Raw genomic sequence first — 20,553 nt, forward strand, 5'->3', positions numbered from 1 at the left:
TTTTGCTTGTGGTTGTTACGACAAGGGAATCCGATTTGAGGTGGCCCCTTATATACAAAGGGTTAGTAGGAGCGGGTTTGAAAGTTTTCTCAAAACGTGGATTTACTGCTCTAGCAAGCGAGGGGGTTATTAAAGAAGGTGTGATGCATTAGGCTATGGACTACAACAAAGGAATATATGTGCTCACAGACATTTTCTCATTGAGAATGTCATAGACAAATTCTGTATCCTCTCTAGACTCCTAACGTTTGTATTTTAAATGGTCTTCAGCTTTTTTTAAGTAAATCACTATAGAGGATCTAGCCGTCTATAGGGGAATTAGCAACTGGTTCATCGTCAACATCAGCTGATGGTAACAGGTAATTTTCTGGATCGTCATCAGGATCATCAGTGGGATTATCATATAAAGGTCCAATTGTTGTCTCCACAGCAGAGCCGACGGCCTGTCCTTCAGAACAGGGGACTGGCACACGGAAATCCGCTGATCCCATTATGTCTTTGGCATCACTTTGCGTGCCATAGCTGCACTGTTCTTCCTCAGACTCCTCTGCAATGGTGGAGCTTTCCGATAAATCCTCGGCTTGCATGGCGTAAGTCTCCCACTGTTTAGTGCGTCTGTCATTCAGTGTTTTAGGACGAAAGAACTTGCATAGCAAGCCGCACTTTTCAGAGTGATCCATGGGAAGATAGTAGTTGCACACGCTTTGCGTGCCCTTTCAGAGTTATTTCCTATTACAGGAAGGGCAACACTTAAACGGTGTATTTTCCATATCTGGAAAAAAGGACAGCTAGACAAACTAGGTAAAAGGGGAATATGAATATACACATTCTCTAAAGGCAACAGAAGATGTCCATTCCGCCTACTATCCCTATTGTACAATTTGTATACTGGTGTAGGCCGTAGAAAGTGAGGAGTTGGAAGTCGTCGAAAACGGTCGTTGAGCTGCTTCGATTCTTGATGATAATATTGGGATTACCGCTTGATCTGTTGAGTGTCGAACGATGGTAAATGAGCGAGGAACGATATACATTTATATTTAATAATCATTCAGTAAAGGCCAGAAAGCCAGGTACTCCGCAAAAAGCGACCAACCACAATGGCGGAAAAAATCAATCTGAGGACCTTGACACGTGAAGGACCATGGGTACAGTGCACGTCACACTAGGGATAGCATTACTAACACGCACTGTCGGCGACCCTTTTTCGAATTTTGAAAACAAGTCATGCAATACTCTGCATCAACCACTAGCAGATCCACAAGCATCAGAAATAACATTACAGTAATGGACATGTGTTCCAACAAGGGTCATTACCTGAAGTTGAAAATGTAATGTATTGCAACATTCAACATGTAATGTTAATATTCAATGTATTGTGCCATTAATCATATTGTGCTTACCAAATACGCATTTACTGTAAATTACTATCAATCATGTCATGCAGAACCCTCTACAGTAGTCGGCTGGTCTAGGGATAGTCATGTATATACACTCTGCTTGCCTTTTAGTTCAGTGTCCCCATATTAGCCAGGCCAAATTGGTCCTCAAATCAGCAACCCCATATTCCTGGACATAGCAAATTGCACACCACTCTGCATCCACACATACATTGCTACAGTGCTAGTCATCTCTGCCTAAAATTATACTTTGTCTGCAATAATAATGTAACATGTAATGTCATCCTCCAGCATTGCTATGTACTGTTTATCATGTATGTTCAGGCTGTAGTTGGATGAACTCCCAGACAACCTAAAGTGTTTCATAGCCATGACAATGGCAGTTAGGCACTATACAAATATCATATAACATAATGATCCATTGTGTTAGATAAAACAAACGTATTAGCTGTCTAGAGTGCCCAGAGTCCCTTCGTAGGGTCAAAGTGCACTTTATAAATAGACCTGTTATAAAGTGTGACAAAACCACATGTTCCGACTCAGCATTTGTATCTCGAGGGACTCTGAGAACCGGTGTTGCCCAACCTACTACGAGAAGCACTGCCCAGAGGTGGCGCACCAGGGATTTCCCAGGGCCCCTGCATGCACCAATCGGTTTCCTCAAGGCAGACTGAAGTGATATCCATATTCCATCTAATAGCACTGGAGTTAGAAGACCTAAACCCTGCCACCCAGAAATCCTCAGACTAGAGGCAAGGACTCCACCAGCCCACGTTATGCACTTGAACACTGGCGACCATCTCATCCATAGTTCTAGCACCTTGTGAGCCAGAACCATGTTGCGTCAACCCAATCATGTCACCCTGCTAAGAACACAAGAATATCATAGGGGGCTACTTGCAGATCCACTACTTCATGTAGACAACCCAGAGCCCCATTAGAAAGGATGTCCGACATTCGGAGAGGCCGCCTTTCTTCCGTAACTGTTCAGCTACTCGAGGCCACGAAAGAGGGAGCTTGCCATCAACTCAAACTCTGCAAGCAGGTGCTCACGCCTGAACAGTTATCCTCCTCTTTGGCATATTGCGCCGGAAGTTCCCGGTGGCTACACATCTGGCACAGAACCTTACCGGTTGCATGGAAAGAGACTCTGGGTCCTCCTGCAGACCCACTGGCAAAAAACGGTCTGCTAACACCCGACTTCAAGATAGCAGCACAACCTTGAGAGCCTTTGGTTGTCATCACGGTATGCCTCATTACACAATTTGCCGAACAGTGACTAGAGAAGTAGAAATAGGGGAATCCATGATCAAATGATAGAGAACACCTGGGGAGGTCCAATCAGAAATTAGGCATAACCAATCAGGGTTCAGGAGTCGAACTAGCAGGGGGGGAATAACCTGTTACAAGAGAAACTGCACATTCGAGACACTCCAACGCCCTGCAAAAAGGCACAGGTTCAGACAGGGCGTGTCCCAGACTGGGCTAGCTCTCCAAAGGTGGAGGAAGCAAGGAAGAAGAAAGAGAAAAACCTGTTTGGGGGAAACCAAAACAAGAAACCTGCAAGAGGAAGAGAACAATCTGCAGAGGGTTATCTCTGACACCAGCAACGAATAGGACCAAGGCCTGCTGAGGGATGTACTTCAGAGACTGGTAGAAATCAGACACCGAGCAAAAGGGAAGGAAGAGAAGATTCAGGGACAGCCGCCATATTCATTGAATGCTACCTCAACATAATTCCAAGCCAGAAATCAAAACTAGCAAAGGAGAGAAGAAACCCAAACGCCTGCTGCGATATCTCACCCACTGACAGAGATAAGACCCAGAGAACGAGAGAGAGCCAGAGAAAGAGGTCAGACTGCTGAGTGCTATATCTCAGACACTAGGGAAGACAAGAGCCAGAGAAGATGGAGAGAATGTAAAATGTCTGCTGAGGTGCACACCTTCGGATGGTGACAGGCAGTAGACACAGAGAAAGGGGTGCAGTAAGCCAAGAGTCTGCTGCAGCTAACATCTCAGACTGTGGTGGATGACAGGCTCGAAGAGGGAACAGTCAAAAGCTTCACTCGGGAGGATGACACAGCCCGACAAAAACCCTAAGCAAGGTGAAAGAAATACTCGCTGCTAGGAGAGTGTGGAAGGATAACATCATCATCAGCCCGTGAGGGTGGCACAAGGGTTGCGGGTGGGACTACCTAAGCCAACACGTACCCTAAGGCAAGCATGGAGAAGTCCATGCCCGTAGGCGAAGCCAAGCAGTGAGCTATATGCTGTAATCCTGAGACTGAATGCAGCAGCAGCCTACTGAACCCCGAGTCTGCAACTGGAGACTATATGGGTAGTAGGGAAAGCAGAGTCCATTATTAGTGTCCTGTACCAGTGCTAGAGTGAACCCCTACAACTCCTCAGGGTATCTGGTCATTGCATCTAATGCCATTCCATCTAATTTTTTCCATCTAAAAAATGTGCATCGAATGCATGTTTTGGGGGAAGGGGGTAAAGGGTTAGTTTTTGTTCAGGAGGATTTTAAAGGATAAAAAACTGGGGTTTGCCCCCCCCCAAAAAAGAAATAATGTATTTGATGCAAATTTTCTAGATGGAAAAAAAATGTGATGCAAATGCATTTAGATGCAAGGAATTCGATGCAATGACTATAAAGCCTCCTGAGCCTTCCTGTTGTGTATAATAAAAGATAATGAAAGCTTTTGTGTATTTTTTTGATTCCCTTCATTATAGATCAATCGCACAAAGTGGAGCAGAAAAGCCTTGTGTTCCTTATAGAAGGATCTACAGGTAACTGAATAGTGGAAATCTGTACCAAATAAATAATAATGTCTTCATCATGCTGCAATTTTAAATATATTTTATTTCTATTGCATATTTTACAACTTTATGAAAGGTGCCTCGAAAGCAATATCATTGGCCGGGGCCGGCCTATCAGCAGGGAGACACTGAGACAGGCCTCTTATTGGGGTGGTGGGCAGAGTTTGTACTAGGCCTCACTGTGGCCTGAAATATTTGGGAGAGGCCTCATGGAGTTTCTTGGGGGTAAGGTGGGCAAGGGAGGAATGTTTGTATCAGGAATGTGTCTTGTACATGGGCCTTTTAAGGAGGATGTTTGTCACACTTATCTCAGCAGGGGGTATCTGGGACCGGCATGGTGGAAGAGGGTATGTGATAGTGGCCTCTCAGCCAGGGGTACTTGGGGCAGGCATATCAGCTTAACATTCATATTTTGTCAGAAGGGGGGAAATGTCCTGTTGGTGTGCTTTGCCCCACATACATAGAAACAGACACGCTTGTATATATTCTCAGCAAAGCATATTTGGGTCTTAGAGCAGGGTGCTTTCAAGGTAGGCCTCTGAGCAGGATATGTTGTTTGACTAGGGGTTTAGGCAAGAGACTGTTTCACCAGGCATCTGAGTGCGGAGTGTTGTTTAGGCAGGCCTTGATGCTGTGCATTGACACGGAGCTTCTGAGTGGTCGCCAAGAACTGGCCACCCTTTGATCTGGGTAGCCCCCTTCTTCAAGGTGTATTCCCAGTTCGTCCAAAGTAGGCTCTGGCCTTCAATACAGGTGCCACCACCAGGCGCATTTCAATCTCTCTGCAGAGCAGGTACTGGGTGTTTAAGAACATTGATATTTTGGCATTGGACACAATTGAATGCGTACCGGGAGTGGTAGACCGTACCTTTTGGTAAAGATCTCACAGTGTGGTATTATGTTTGTTGTACTGACTCACAGAACCAACCTGGCCCAATGTGTGGTAAAGCCCATTTGTACTGCAGAGTAAATACAGAGGTAGAAATACCATATTAAACACCTTCACCACACATTGAGGGTCTACAACTGAATAATGCATGAGGCCCACTGATCTGACACTGTCGCAGTGGAGAGTCAGGGTCATTGTGGACTTGCTGGTTATATCATGCTGTAGACTGCACCAGAGATGAAGCGCTCAGTTCAATACCAGAGGACGTTTCATGCTTTGAAGGCTGTTGCGTGGAACCAGGGCGCGCTGATGGCTTGCTGTGTGCAATAATGGGCCGCAAACGCAGCCGTCAATGTGAAAAAGTTAATGTCAAGCAATAGTTCAAGGAGTCCTTGCAAATAGAGTGCAGAATTGGGCTCCCCGTGAAAGAGCTCCTCAATCACTGCTTCCGGATTGTCCTGGCACAGCCCGGCTCATTGTGGAACCAACGGAGCCACATAGTTTCCTGGAAAAGTACCAAACTTCTGAGTTCTCCGACACACTCCTGTGGAAAAATAGCACAGATCAGGACTGAGACATTAGGGAAAAAGAGACCACCATGTTGATACCCCCAAACCATAACTCTTAGGTCATTCCACCCAGCTAACATTCATAAGCACTTCTGTAAAGGCACAACCAATGTACCATCAACCCACAGCCATCCCTTTTGCAATATCCCAAGAGTCAGCACAGACACGCTCTGCCGCAGTCAGTTCACCATCTGTTCATCAAACTCTTTGGCACCATCCCTTATGAGCAGCACCACTTCAGCATCCTTATAGTGGATGCTCCAACAATATCCTGCAGAGCCAATATTGTTGCACCCTGCACTACAGCCAGTACACTTTCACCGAACACTAATACTGTGGCTTCTGTACCATCTCCTGCAGGCAGCGTTACGATCCAATCCAACAGATCAGGACTCCTACATCCCCCCTCATGGCCTGCACCTCTACGTCCTTCCCCAAAGTTAGTGCTCCTTCACCACCTCCCAGCCCAAATGCTCTTGCTCCACACTTCAAGCGCCGGGGCCACCCTACTAGCCTCCAGAACCAGCACTGTGGGATCATCCTGCCAAAAGACTGCTCCAACATCCTCTGTGGGGAAGGTCCCATCACCAAGGCCAGACATTTGGGATTTTTCGAGTAAGGGAAAAGGGTAACCATGGTTCCATAGGGCCTCTGTGTGGGCGTCACATCACTGGGGGCGTCACATCACTGGTGCAAGTGTTTTCTAAAGCCGGAGACCCCCAGGGGAGGTATCTGGCTGTTTGTTGGGATTGTTGAATGATCTTTTCTGTTTTGAGAAACTTCTCTAATGCCCTGGTTGCGGCTTATTATACCAACTGAGCCTTGTAGTGCTTTCATCTTGTAAGCCTGATGGCGTTTGAAGTCTGAAAAAGAACAGCACGAATAATGCAGACTATAAAGAAGGAGCCCAGAGACTGAGAAATGACCTACAGAAGAGAGGCTACCCTACTAGACTGTTAAAAAGGGCCATGAAGAGAGCTGACAATAACAACAGAGAGTCAATTCTGGAACAAAATCCTACAAGAAGAAACAAAGAGAATATAGTGTTTGTGAACACCTATAGCACTCTCTCCAACAGAATACAGAAGATCATCCATCGAAATTGGAGAATTTTGGAAAAAGGAAAAGTGCCAATACAGAGACCTTTGATGGCATTCCGAAGAAGCAGGTCCATAAAAGATCAGATCATGAGAAATGATATCACGAAACAGAACAAACCACAGTTGACGTTAACAGAAACATGGGGGATGCGTGCCCCAGAAGGACATTATCCATGTGGGTCCTGTGTGTGCTGTCAACAAACCAACAGAACCACAGAAATTGATTTAGGTCTAAAAAAGCCTTGGAAACAAAAAACATTGACGAACTGTAATTCTTCTTTTGTTGTGTACGTGATCTGGTGCCCCTGTAAAAAGATCTATATAGGAAAGACAGAAAGAAAAATCAAAACACGTATCACAGAACACAAAAGTTGTATAAAAAATAGAGTACATTCTGCACCTCTTGTAGATCACTTTATTGAGCCGATACATAAAGTAGAGGATTTAAGATGGTCAATAGTCTACCTGGTGAGGCAAACAAACTGGCTACAAAAGAGAAAGAATTGATTTTCCTCACAAGGAGCATAGAGATGGGTTTGAATGAAAAAATAGAATGATATTCACTGACCTGTTGACGACATGGGTGAAACTTAGGGGCTAGTGCAACATCAAGTATAACATGGATGGTTCCCTGTTCGCATTAATCCCAGACATTTCAAAGTGAAGAAATGGAGAGATGGGAGTAGTAGAGATAATTTATACCTACTGATACAATGGGAGCGTGTACAATTCACAAGTACGTCGCAGTAAGGATGAGAACAACAACTGGAAGATTTTCTGATCAAACATTGTTCTTACCCCCATAAAAACAAAGGAGATGGAGCAAGACAGACCACTGGTAGCCTACCTTGTGTTTGACACCTGGAGAACAGACGTGGTGCCTTTGGACATGCCGCGGAGCAACCGGCAGTATCTGCACCTCCGCTCCATGCCTTGCGCATGGGTAGCGGGATGCTGCACATCGGCGGAAACCCACGTAGGGACCGAAGGATTATGTGGACACCGGGAAGTTGGCCCTTGAGTGTGGAGTCGGGAGCATAGCCCTGCGATTGATTTACAGACCGCTCAAACTAGAAGAGTAGGGGGCCGAAGGCAATTAGCTGCCAATCAAGGAGCCTAATAGAGGGTGATTAGCATACGCAGCGTCCGGCGATCATGTGATGAATTGGTCACATGGCCTGGGATACAAGATAAAAGGACAGACTACAGAAGGCAATACAGGTAACCACGAGTGGCCAGAAGTTGAGAAAGACGCTAGCCGAGCAAGTCAACGCGTTCGAGGGAGACGGGTTAGAAAACCGAAATTTCGGAGCCTGGAAGGAACGGACAACAAAAAGAGATAGTAAAGGTAAGTACAACTAACGGGTACAGGTGATGGCTGATGACACAATATATAATCCTACAAATAGTAAAACAGAGTACTTTGTGTGTGTCTTACCACTATAGAGAACAGTTGATGTGGTGCCTGGGGCAAAAAGGGAGGATTGGAGAACAGTGTTCCAACCTACCAGCGAATGACAACATCGCAGAAGCTGCTAGTAGACCCCGTGTTTAGGACCCAGTTCTACAATAAGATCAGGTTAGTATGAAAATATCTAACACGTTATTTTGCGAGATGGGGATAACCTACATAAATTCTAACGGGGGAATAATAGATATTCTCCAAAGATAAACAAGTGTCTTGTTGCTTTTCAGGTGATAAGAACAGAGGGTGTTCTAAGATAGCATCCGTTAGCCGACCATCTAGGTTAAGCAAACAGAGCCATTTCTCAGAAAATCTAAGACTTAGAAGATTGAGAAGTCAAAGTGAATACAATTAAGGTAACTTAAAGATATTTCAACCCTAGATAATTAATTAATATCTAATTACCGGGTAGACATGACAGACAACAATTGGTTGTAACATTATGAAGACCATCAAGGTTTCTTCTAATATTTAAAGAGTGACCTGCGTATACCAAATTGGAGAGACGTGTTGTCCTACTAACTGTGTAGAAGGAGTTAATTTTAAAAAAAATATTTACTCCTTAGTGCTGGCAATAATGACAGTGGGCGATATATATTAGAAATGTAAACCGGGAGGAGATTCAAACACTAATATTTGAATATCCCATTCTTGCTTCCCATAGCTGTCCGTTTGATGGTGAGACCTCATGGATTGATAAATGGAACCTCATTGACAGTGGATCCCTAGAAAGAAAATTTGATAGGAAGACAAACAAAATTGTACATCGAAATGAAATGTGGTATAAAAAAGTTTTTACCCCTGAAGAATTTCCTTGTGAGCTGTATGAAAGTGTATTAGGAATGAAACATGTCGGGTATGGTTTGAATGCGGTATGAAAGTAAGCATGGGTGATGTTAATACAGAGTGAAATGCTTTATGGACTGTGTTGCACTGCTCTATGAGAGAGGGGAGCAAATAACAGATCCCTATGAAATTTGTATGTCGATAAAATAGTTAAAAAGTGTATTACTACATGTTATTAGATGTGCATTGTGAATTTCAAAATCATTTAGATTAATGTATGTTTGTAAAAACATTTTGCATGGAGAACCCCTGCAATTATAAAAAAAGTAAATTGAAAAAAAGTGTTTTAATAACAATGTATTCTAAAAAATAATAAATGACTATTTTTGATACAAATTGGTGTTCTATATGACAATATAATGATGGTGAATCATATGTAAAAAGAGAATAATAACCAAAAAAACGGGTAAGCAAGTGACCTTATAAACATATTGTATTGTTTAAGTACCAGTACGTTGGAGGGCTTGTTTATAAGTGGTCAGTAAATGAAGTACCTCCGGTCTCTTGAAGTTAGAAGATCACTGCTGCGCAGAACTCCAGCTTCAACCTCATTGTTGTTAGCACAGAAGCATTATCCCGCCTAACTGAGGAGTACGTATGGTCGAGTCTGGTGGGTAGGGGCTGACTTCCAATCCAGGTGGGTTGATTCCCCATGTGACCTAGAAGGACACACCCATTGTGAAAGACCGAATCTGTGTTTCATTCTTCATGAGGCTTGAAGGAGGTAGTCCGATACATTTCTGTTAAGATCTACTCCTCACTATATGCCATGGTACTTGCTCCTTTAATCTGTGAAAGTGTAGTGTTGAATCCTAGTGCGTAAAATGCTGTGCTGTCCACATCCACTCCCCAAACCTGTGTTGAACTTTGGAAGATTCTGTGAGATTCTGCACCATGTGATATGTGCATATGTCCATTGCTTGTAATAAACAGTTGACTTCTCAGCAAGTAACCCAAAAGTCTGGACTGTTGCCGTTGACGTATGTCGCACGATTTACAAGGTACATTTACGGAACTAGAAAATGGAAGGACATGTTGCTTACCAGTAACGCAGGTTTTGCAGCTTGATGTCTTAGATTCACTTGCTGTGCATAATCCTGCCTCGGAGTGTCGGATCCATTCAACGTTTAACCCTGAATGCCCCAGCTTGTGGCTGTAACTGTACTCGGGCTTCCAGGCTTCCTTTGGACGTTAAATGGATCTCCTACGTACCCTCTGAATTCATTCCATCTTCAGATTGTTTGTCGAGCCATTGTGTGAGAGGATCTCAAGACCGCACCCCTTTCTCACTCACTGGTTTCACTGCATATGAAGTTGAAACAGACATTTGGCTTGGTCATTTGTAAGGGTGCGAGCGATACGCTCAAGTATCCCAGTTGTATCCATATTGGAGGGAAGCAGCATTTTCTTTTGCACCTTGAATCTCTGTTTATCTGCCTGATGCAGGCATCTTGGCTATAGCACTTTGCAAATACAGAATGGCAAGTATTGACTATTTTTCTAATTTCTTTTTTAAATAGTGGTACATTTGCCACGGAAACCACCTGCTTCCACTTTCCCCATGTGGAATGTGCACTTCACCCACCTGATAAGTGATGAGACATCTGTACAAATACTACAAACTTTCACCGTCACTCTGTTGCCGAGCTAGCCTTCCCTTTAGCTGTGTGTCCAAATGTAACAAATGGTTGACAAGTGTCTCTCATGGAAGTTGTTCAGATGATGAAGTATCTTGATGCATTCCTGGTGTCTAGTTTGCAGTATGCAAATCTCATTTGTAAGTGGTGTGGCCTTGCAAAGAATCCCAGTAACTGAATAGTGTGGTATAACTGAAAGTCTGATATCACCTTTGGTAGAAATGAGTCCATTTTGCAGTCCAGATACTGCAAGCCTGTAAGCTAGAGAAACAAAAGGTTGCGCACAAACACACAATGGGCTGTGCGTCAAGCTTCTGGCGTCATGGTTTTCAGAACACCAGAAGGAGGCAGCCAGAGGTCGGAGCCCGCAGCAGGTAAGTGGTGGCAGCAGGGGGAGGCCAGTGAATGGGTGCCACGCAGCGGAGGGGTAGGCGTGGCATACACCTTGAAAGGGAGCAAGAGGGCTATGAACAAAAGGCTGGCGTTGCGGGTGCGGCCGGCTCAGGCTAGAATCCACAAAGTCAGATATTTGTTCATGGTCTTTGGTCCCTGATCCAATCAGTCTTCAGTACTTTAAGCAAAGGGATATGTAGGTTTCCCCCATTGGTGGACTTTGGAACTTGCTCACCACCTGATCTGAGATAATGGCTCTAATGAAGGTAACCTACGATCAGAAGTGCTTTTTAATCACACATAGGCATGGGTTAAACGAATTCACACATCTGGACAGCACTAAGATAATTTCCATAAACATGTATAATTGCCTACATGAGAGAAATTCCCCCTTGGGTACTTCCATGCAAGTGTGAACACCGGCCTTCCGAATAGTTACACGGTTCCTACACTTCCTCTACATGCAGTTAACGCAGGTGTGCTCTCTGCTACACGTTACTGTACATACTCGGGGAGATGTCCCATTGTGAGGGTGACAGTTTGCCGCCAGGACCACTTTGCAATGAATCATTTTCACTTTGATAAATAGCACTTCCTCGTGCAGGACAGTCTCTATGAATTCTTTGGGTAGACGCAATATTCCCTGGTTGCACGGTGCACGCCTCATTAGACTGTTCTTACTGTTCTCCATCGCTGTGGGAATATTGCCATCTCTCCCCAACTTGGGTACCATGGTCTGCGGGAACATGGATGGATATTGTCAGATCCTGGTGGATGCTTCTTCTCTTCCCACAATCCAATCCGGTGCCTACACAAGACCCCTTTTCAGGCTGTCATTGAGCGACCCACTTTTTTTAGGTTTGGTGGTAACCCTGGTGTTGTGATCTTAAGTCGCATGACATCTTTGGCTGGTAGTTTTCTGGGACTGAGCTTCGGCAACTCCGACTCCCTTTGGTTTTATTGTAGTGTGCCATCTATTTGAGAGTCAACCAAAACCTTCATGTGAAAGTTAATTTGGGCGACAGTAAAATGTATGATCAGCCGTTAGGGGGGAATCACATCTTGCAGCGGCCTCTTGCACGAGGGTGTTGAAAGCCTCTTGGGTGCTCCATTCTCTCCTATCGGCACCCGTCTTTTGAAGCAGGGTGTGAATGTGACAGTTCACGCCACCTTTTTGGTATGATTCATTCTTGCCATTTTTGTCTGGCTGCTGGGGTGCATTTGCAGACTGCACACTAAATCGTCAAGGTCGACAATGCTACTTTATTGGCAAATATTATTTCTGCATTTCTTTCCATGCCGGTAACAAATTGGTTCTTGTTGCATTTGTCCTCAACCTAAAGGGTTGCAAATGCTGAGTGTTGAGTGGTTATAGGAGGCTGGTTGTGCAGGAAAGAAGCAGGGTCATGTTAAAGGACTGATGACATTGAGTGAGGTTTTTTTATAAAGCTTGGTGCAGTATGATCTTGTTTTTGGTTCATGGTCCTTGTTATATCGGTGGCAGGTTCATGGTCCTTGTTATATCGGTGGCAGGTTCATGGTCCCTGTTGTATCGGTGGCAGGTTCATGGTCCTTGTTATATCGGTGACAGGTTCATGGTCCTTGTTATATCGGTGGCAGGTTCATGGTCCCTGTTGTATCGGTGGCAGGTTCATGGTCCTTGTTATATCGGTGGCAGGTTCATGGTCCTTGTTGTATCGGTGACAGGTTCATGGTCCCTGTTGTATCGGTGGCAGGTTCATGGTCCCTGTTATATCGGTGGCAGGTTCATGGTCCTTGTTATATCGGTGGCAGGTTCATAGTCCCTGTTATATCGGTAGCAGGTTCATGGTCCCTGTTGTATCGGTGGCAGGTTCATGGTCCTTGTTATATCGGTGACAGGTTCATGGTCCTTGTTATATCGGTAACAGGTTCATGGTCCTTGTTATATCGGTAACAGGTTCATGGTCCTTGTTATATCGGTGACAGGTTCATGGTCCTTGTTATAGCGGTGGCAGTCAATCCCACCGGGAAGGCCCTGTTTTAAGAGTCGCCTCCTTTGGCCTTCTTAGAGGCACTTCTCAGAATAGTAACTGAGGCCCCCCAAGGCCCACGTGCCCCTCACTGAAGGAAAATGTCAGATATTGTAACACCCACGTGGATTTCCTTGCCAGATCATCCATCATCCATTAAATTAAGGATTTTTAGAAAAAGTCCTGCATTTCCCCATGTGCATCCTAGTAATGTTGAAATGCAGAAGAACACTGCAGCACACCTAATTAATGGTAAAATAAATGTAAAGTCTGGAAAGTATGAAGTCATTTGTGGTTATTAGTGTCATAGAAGGTTATAGGTGCAGGGGAGAAAGTCTCAGCCTTGGTATCTAGGTTGGGGAGAATTAAAAAAGAGAAAAGGTTTCCAACTAGGAAACCCATGCCCCTGCACACTGTTGGTGGCCTGAGCCTAAAGGATATTAATACAGTACAGAATGGCTTCTGTTCTCCTTTGGAAAAGAGAAGCCAAAGTAGACTGCAGTGTGTTCTAGAGCAATTCAAAGATATTACTTTGTGAAATTGTCATTAAACATGTGAACAAACCAATACATTTATGAACAAAATGATCAGTTCAATTTGACAGTTGAGGTACAATATAGAATACTTTAATTTGCAAAAAGGCCCAACGCGTTTTGAGTAGTATATCACTCTTCATCAGGGGCAAAATTAATTTCACACAATTTCTAGCACACTATTGGAAACTAAGTACAAATCAAAGATAGCCTCTTTGGATTCTGAATTGTGGTGGTAAGGTCTATGGGCAACGTCCGTGGTTTCAGACGTACAGTACTGGTCCGCTTGTTCTAAATAGTAGCAAAACATCCGGTTTTATTGGAGTACCTTTTTATTGTAGTATTTCTATAAGGACTTGTGTAGCAGAATCCTACCTATGGCGGCCTTCACGGTATCTCATGGATTTGAGTAAAGATTTCAGGGTGAACATCCTTAAAGTATAAGTTCGGCAAGTAATGCCTGAAAACAAACAGTGGTATCTGTTAAGTCTATTGAGTAAAAATATCACTCTAGTGGTATATCTAAGAGAAGGAAGGGCTTACCAAACAGGTGTTCAAGTATCCTTGTGTGCGGGTTGAAAAATAAGTTGTCTACGCAATGTTTGTTCAAGCTTCGAAGTGCTTGAAGGAGTAGATGACAGAATGCAAAAGGATTCCTAACGAGGATTCCCAAGAAGAATGCCGGACATTTGTAAAACATGGTAAGTATTGGGTAAGTATGACAAGTCCTATGCAAGGGTCTATGTGTGGTCATAGGACCTAGGCGTTCAGTCAGGAGATACAAGCTGTGTCTAGGAGCTGCAACCAACGGGCTGTGTCTGCCCTCTAGTTGGCGCAGCCGTGTTTCAATACAGAAAAATCAATGAGGTCACTGCGCGTATGCGCGATTGACGTCATAAAATGTGTATAGCGGATGATATCCAAGTAAACTAAATGTGTGGCAAGAAGAATCGAAATATTGTTAGCAAAAAGAAACCTTGCGAATGAGTCATAGTTGTGAAAAAATAAGAAAAAGAAATGTGTACTAATCAGTGGATGACGTCACTTTGCGCATGCGCAAGTGATGTCATGGGTCTTTTGCCGAAAAAGTGTCTGAGAAGTATTTAGTCATACTCAAGACTGCCTGTCGTGAAAAAAGGATTGCAAGATGGATCAGTAATATTTTAAGTAAATTAATTTTAAAATTATGAAAGATCTTTTGAAGAATGTGCTAGGAGGTGCATCACGTAATCTGTTTGTGTGCACGGGATATCTCGTAGAATCAAAGACGTTAGTCATTATAGTACATGTTGATTCTTTTATATATATAAAAGTGACCTAAAAAGGAAGACAAACTGAATTTTGTCTTCACGGTAAGAAAATAACGGTAATCTGAATGCTAATTGGAAAAAACTTCCCCAAGATGGTCTGAAGGTGTGCAACTTGGATGGAGAAAATACTAAAAGTTTGATAGATGGGGTAGCAAAGATTATCTATCTTGCTGGGATAGCTGTGCTGGGACTCAGCGGTCATATCTGTATATACTGTATTGTTAGAACCTGGTGGATGCAGTACTTCGAAGTATCCAACCTGTCGGAACAGTTTTGGTTTACAATTAAGTATGGCACCGCAGTTGTGCTATTTTACGTATCAGACAAGTGATACCATCAAGATTAATCTAACCCAAACCTTAGGGTGTACAATCTTAGACTGCCCAAAACTCAGCTTTAACACTTTGTGAATTACCCAGATGGATCCACTCTTCATGGATGCTGACCAAGCATATATGAACAATCATCACAGTTTTTTTTTCTCCGAAAAACAAGGAACATTTCTTCAGCAAGGTTTCCCCATCTAAATTAATGCAAAGGCATGAGATAATTTTGTCAAGACATATGGAAATCCACACATTGGACATGTATTACCCAACCCTGTCTATAAGAAGGGTCCTAGATAGAAATCCTTGTTGATCCCTAGAGGGGTCATGGCATCCAGTTTATGGATCGAGAATAAATCCCTTTGGGATAAAATCTTTGGTAAGTTACCACCCCTTGATGGGGGATGTATGACTTCCAAGATGACCACTCTCATCTGTGACATATTGTGTCTGTTGTCTCTGAAATGCCTAAACTGGTATACAAAAGGAGAGCTGACCTACCCAAACGGGTTATTGCACACACTATTCATTTACGTGTGATTACTTTATTACAGATGAGGCTCATGAATAATTAGCCTCCAAAGGCAATAAACGTAGAACCCAGGAAAGTGCTCTGGATATACCACTGAGTCTATATCTCCGGCTACCCCATTAAAAAGCAATATCACTAGTCTGGAGCAGGAAAACAATGATTATGATGGACCACTGATGTGACTTTGTAGCCATTTTTAATTTAGGATTTTTTTTAACAAAGAAAACATTTTTCTCGAAGAAAGGTACTGCACAGGTTATACTTTCAAGGAGACACCAACAGATGGTGTACATTGCAAATGTTCACCAATCAATGGTGTACATACAAACAGATTCAAAGAATTAACAGTTTCAAACGGAATCCATTTTGAACATATATTTCTAAATGTACAACTTATCCAAAACATACAAAATAAAATAAATTAAATACCCACACAACTAGAAATGCAACACTAGTTCTGTAAACCTGCAAAGTGGGGCAGACTTATTCTGCCATGGTTGTGTGTCATATAGAAAAGCAAGGGAAGAAAACAATCTGATACATATGCTAAAATACTTAAGTCAAAGTTTTCAAGTGAAAAGGATCATCCACAAAAATTGGGACCTTATCAGGTCAGACAGCACTCTCAATCAGCTCTTCCCAGATCCGCCAATGATGGCATTTAAGAGAGGGAGAAACCCCAGGGACAAGCTCATTAAGGCTGAAAGAACTAAACGACCTAGTCAAGGCACACTGAGTAAACAAAAACATGGCACTTACACTTGTCTGAACTGCCAGCACTGCTCGAGCATAATTAAGGGGGAATCAAATCCGACACCCCAACACGGGTAAAATAAAATTGCTAAAAAACTATGCTACCTGTGACAGAAAAATGTAATTTATGCCCTCCGCTGTCCATGCGGAAAATATTACGTGGGGAAGTCCGCCAGAAAAGCCAAAGAGCGGTGGATGGAACATAAATCTTGTATAAGAACTAAAAATATCAAACACCTGTCTTTAGGCATTTCAGAGACAACAAACACAATATTTCACAGATGAGAGTGGTCATCTTGGAAGTCATACATCCCCCATCAAGGGGTGGTAGCTTACAAAAGATTCTATACCCAAAGAGAATTATTCTGGATTCCAAGGATTTCTATCTAGGACCCTTCTTATAGACAGGGTTGGGTAATACACGTCCATTGCATGGATTTCCACATGTCTTGACAAAATTATCTCATGCCTTAGCATTAATTTAGACAGGGAAACCTTGCTGAAGAAATGTTCCTTGTCTTTCGAAAAAAACAAAAATTGTAATGATTGTTCATATATGCTTGGTCAGCATCTGGGTAATTCACAGTGTTAATGCTGAGTTTTGGGCAGTCTAAGATTGTACACCTTAAGGTTTGGGTTAGGTTAATCTTGCTGATAACACTTGTCTGATATGTAAAATAGCACAACTGTGGTGCATACGAAATTGTAAACCAAAACTGTTCCGACAGGTTGGATACTTCGAAGTACTGCATCCACCAGGTCTAACTATGCAGTATATACAGATATGACCGCTGAAGAAGTCGCGGTCCCAGCACAGCTATCCCAGCAAGATAGATAATCTTCGCTACCCCATCTATCTGACTTTTAGTATTTTCTCCATCCAAGTTGCACACTTGCAGACCATCTTGGGGAGGGAATTTTTTTCCAATTAGCATGCTGATTATCGTTATGTTCTTACCGTGAAGACAAAATTCAGTGTCTTCCTTTTTAGGTCACTTTTATATATATAAAAAATCAACATGTACTATTATGACTAACAGATTACGTGATGCACCTCCTGGCACATTCTTCAAAAGATCTTTCATAATTTTTCAATTAATATTCTTAAAATATATTCTGATCTATCTTGCAATCCTTTTTTCACGACAGGCAGTCTTGAGTAGGACTAAATACTTCTGAGCCACTTTTTCAGCAAAAGACCCATGATGTCACTCGTGCATGCACGAAATGACGTCATCCACTGATTAGTACACATTTCTTTTTCTTATTTTTTCACAAACTATGACTCATTCCCAAGCCTAGTAGGTTTCTTTGCCTAACAATATTTCGATTCTTCTTGCCACACATTTAGTTTACTTGGATATCATCAGCTATACACATTTTATGATCTCGATCGCGCATGTGCGCGGTGCCGTCATTGATTTTGCCGTATTTAAACACAGCTGTGCCAACTAGAGGGCAGACACAGACAGCCCTGTGGGTTGCAGCTCCTGGACACAGCTTGTATCTTCTGACTGAACGCCTCTTCTAGCCGCAACAAGTAAGTTACTAGGTCCTACGACCACACGTAGAACCTTGGAAAGGACTTCTCATACTTTCCCAATACTTACCATGTTTTACAGCTGTCCGGCCTTCTTCTTGGGAGTCCTCGTTAGGAATCCTTTTGCATTCTGTCATCTACTCCAAGCATTTTCAAGCTTGAACACACATCACGTAGACAACTTATTTTTCAACCCGCGCACAAAGATACTTGAACACCTGTTTGGAAAACCCTTCCTTCTCTTCGATATACCACTAGAGTGATATTTTTACTCAATAGACTTAACAGATGCCACTGTTTCATTTCAGGCATTACTTACCGAACCTATACTTTAAGGATGTTCACCCCGAAATCTCACGAGATACCGTGAAGGCCGCCATAGGTAGGATTCTGCTACACAAGTCTTTATAGAAATTCTCCAATAAAAAGGTACTCCAATAAAACAGGATGTTTTGCTACTTTTTAGAACAAGCGGACCAGTACTGTACGTCTGAAACCACGGACGTTCCCCATAGTCCTCAACACCACAATTCAGAATCCAAAGAGGCTATCTTTGATTTGGACTTAGTTTCCAATAGTGTGCTAGAAATTGTTCGAAATTAAATTTGCCCCTGATAAAGAGTGATATACTACTTGAAACACGTTGGGCCTTTTTGCAAATTAAAGTATTCTATATTGTACCTCAACTGTCAAATTGTACTGATCATTATGTTCCTAAATGTATTGGTTTTTTCACATGTTGAATGACAAATTCACACAGTAATATCTTTGAATTTCTCTAGAACACACTGCATTCTACTTTAGCTTCTCTTTTCCAAAGGAGAACAGAAGCCATTCTGTACTGTATTAATAGCCTTTAGGCTTAGGCCACCAACAGTATTCAGGGGGCGTGGGTTCCCTAGTTGGAAACCTTTTCTCTTTTTTCATCCTAGTAATGTTTTCAAGCGAGAGACAGCAATTGGTCCATGGCATAGGGTCAGAATTGCTTCTCAGATAACCTGTGATGATGATTTGTGCAAAAAAAGACTGGAGATGTTTCTCACTACACGACAAAAGCTGAAAAGTAAGGCAGACTCCTATGCGACTTCTCCCTACCTGCAAGTGAAAAGAAAGTTGTTTGCCTCTATATCGTCTTTGGCTGCGGTGCAGAGTCTCTGCTCCAATCTTGTTCATTTCTAGACATTCCATGGACCATGGCTGTCCAGGACCGATCACAATGGCAGACAAAGAAAGTAGAGGCTGGTGCCAGGTCTAGGCCCAGGCCTTGCCTGTTTCTGGTTGAGGTAGCAAGAGTCTGATTACAGACACACCCTCCAATCAGTGCCCGCAGCACTGATCCCTTTACATTTTTAAGAGGGCGCTTGTGCAGCACAGACACATCATTTCAGGATTGAATCCATAACTCGTCAATGCTGCCAAAAGGAGGTCTCACTGACCGAAGATGCCACAATGAGCTTTTGAAGCCAGTGGGTGTCTGATTCCTGCTTGCTATCTGCCACAGACCGTGTTTACCTTCGTTGGATGTCGGAGCTAATACGCCATTCCCTACAGCCATCACTCATACCAATCATGCAGAGCCAGGTCTCCTATTCCACCATCTAGCCCCCAATCTAGCCTCAGCCACACCCATACCCAGCACTCAAGCCGCACTGCCCATAGTCAGCACTCGTAAACTGCCATGGAAGCCTGTGTGTGTTCGCTACCAGAGCGAGCACTCCAGAGGCTTCTAAAAGTAGGTCTCTGGGATGTGGCAGCACACACTGCTCTGTATCTTACCTACAAACCAGCCATCGTCGCACTGCTGCATGACGTCCACCAGGTCGCCTTCCTGGAGCTGCAGCTCGTCGTCGTTGTGGGGGCTGTATTGATAGAGTGCCCGGTAACTGTCAGAGGGAAGACAGAGAAGAGAGTGAGCAGTTCCACATGAGGGTCTCACGCGCAGTTACACTTTGACAGATGCAGAGGTATTCCCAGCTTTGGGAGAGGTTGGGGGGGGGGCAGTTGTTCATATAAAAACAAAAATGTGCCAGGCTCCCCCTCGTCCGCAGGCGTCAATGTAAGAATAGTACTTGACTCCCCCAGCAAAGAGACTCACTTCCGCAGCGCTCACAGCCTTTCCCAATACGTGTTCATGTTAGAGCAGTACTTGTCCTCCCCAGGGGCTGTTACTCAAGCTACAGGTCCACCCTCGGCCAGGAGGTGTCACTAGAACTGCTGCACATGCTTCTCCCTTCCCAGGTGTCATGGTAAGAGTAGTGCTTGACTCTCACTAGTGGAGTCTGTTACTCCAGCAGTACTACCAATGAGATGGTTTTAAGAAGGCTCCCAGCTCCCAAATGAACATCTCTTTGTGAATGAAAACATGCTCAAACAGTGTGATACCTTCTGCATAGCACTGGCATGCCATGCTAGAAGTCATTTAGCTGGT

General features: G+C 43.5%; 1 protein-coding gene across 8 annotated transcripts in view; it reads right to left on the reverse strand.

The window, feature by feature from the left end:
* Positions 1-4,246: 4,246 nt before the first annotated feature.
* SORBS3 (sorbin and SH3 domain containing 3) overlaps positions 4,247-20,553 on the reverse strand; it is a 683,012-nt gene continuing 666,705 nt past the window's right edge. For all 8 annotated transcript variants that reach the window (XM_069617708.1, XM_069617705.1, XM_069617709.1 and 5 more), the window contains 2 exons: positions 19,902-20,008; positions 4,247-5,653 (listed from right to left, as the gene is read on the reverse strand). In XM_069617708.1, the coding sequence (XP_069473809.1) occupies positions 5,583-5,653; positions 19,902-20,008 (178 nt within the window). In that variant the 3' untranslated portion in view covers positions 4,247-5,582. The remainder of the gene's footprint in view (positions 5,654-19,901; positions 20,009-20,553) is intronic.

The sequence above is a fragment of the Ambystoma mexicanum genome, chromosome 10, assembly GCF_040938575.1.
Source record: "Ambystoma mexicanum isolate Mex_15411 chromosome 10, UKY_AmexF1_1, whole genome shotgun sequence".
Lineage (NCBI taxonomy): Eukaryota > Metazoa > Chordata > Amphibia > Caudata > Ambystomatidae > Ambystoma > Ambystoma mexicanum.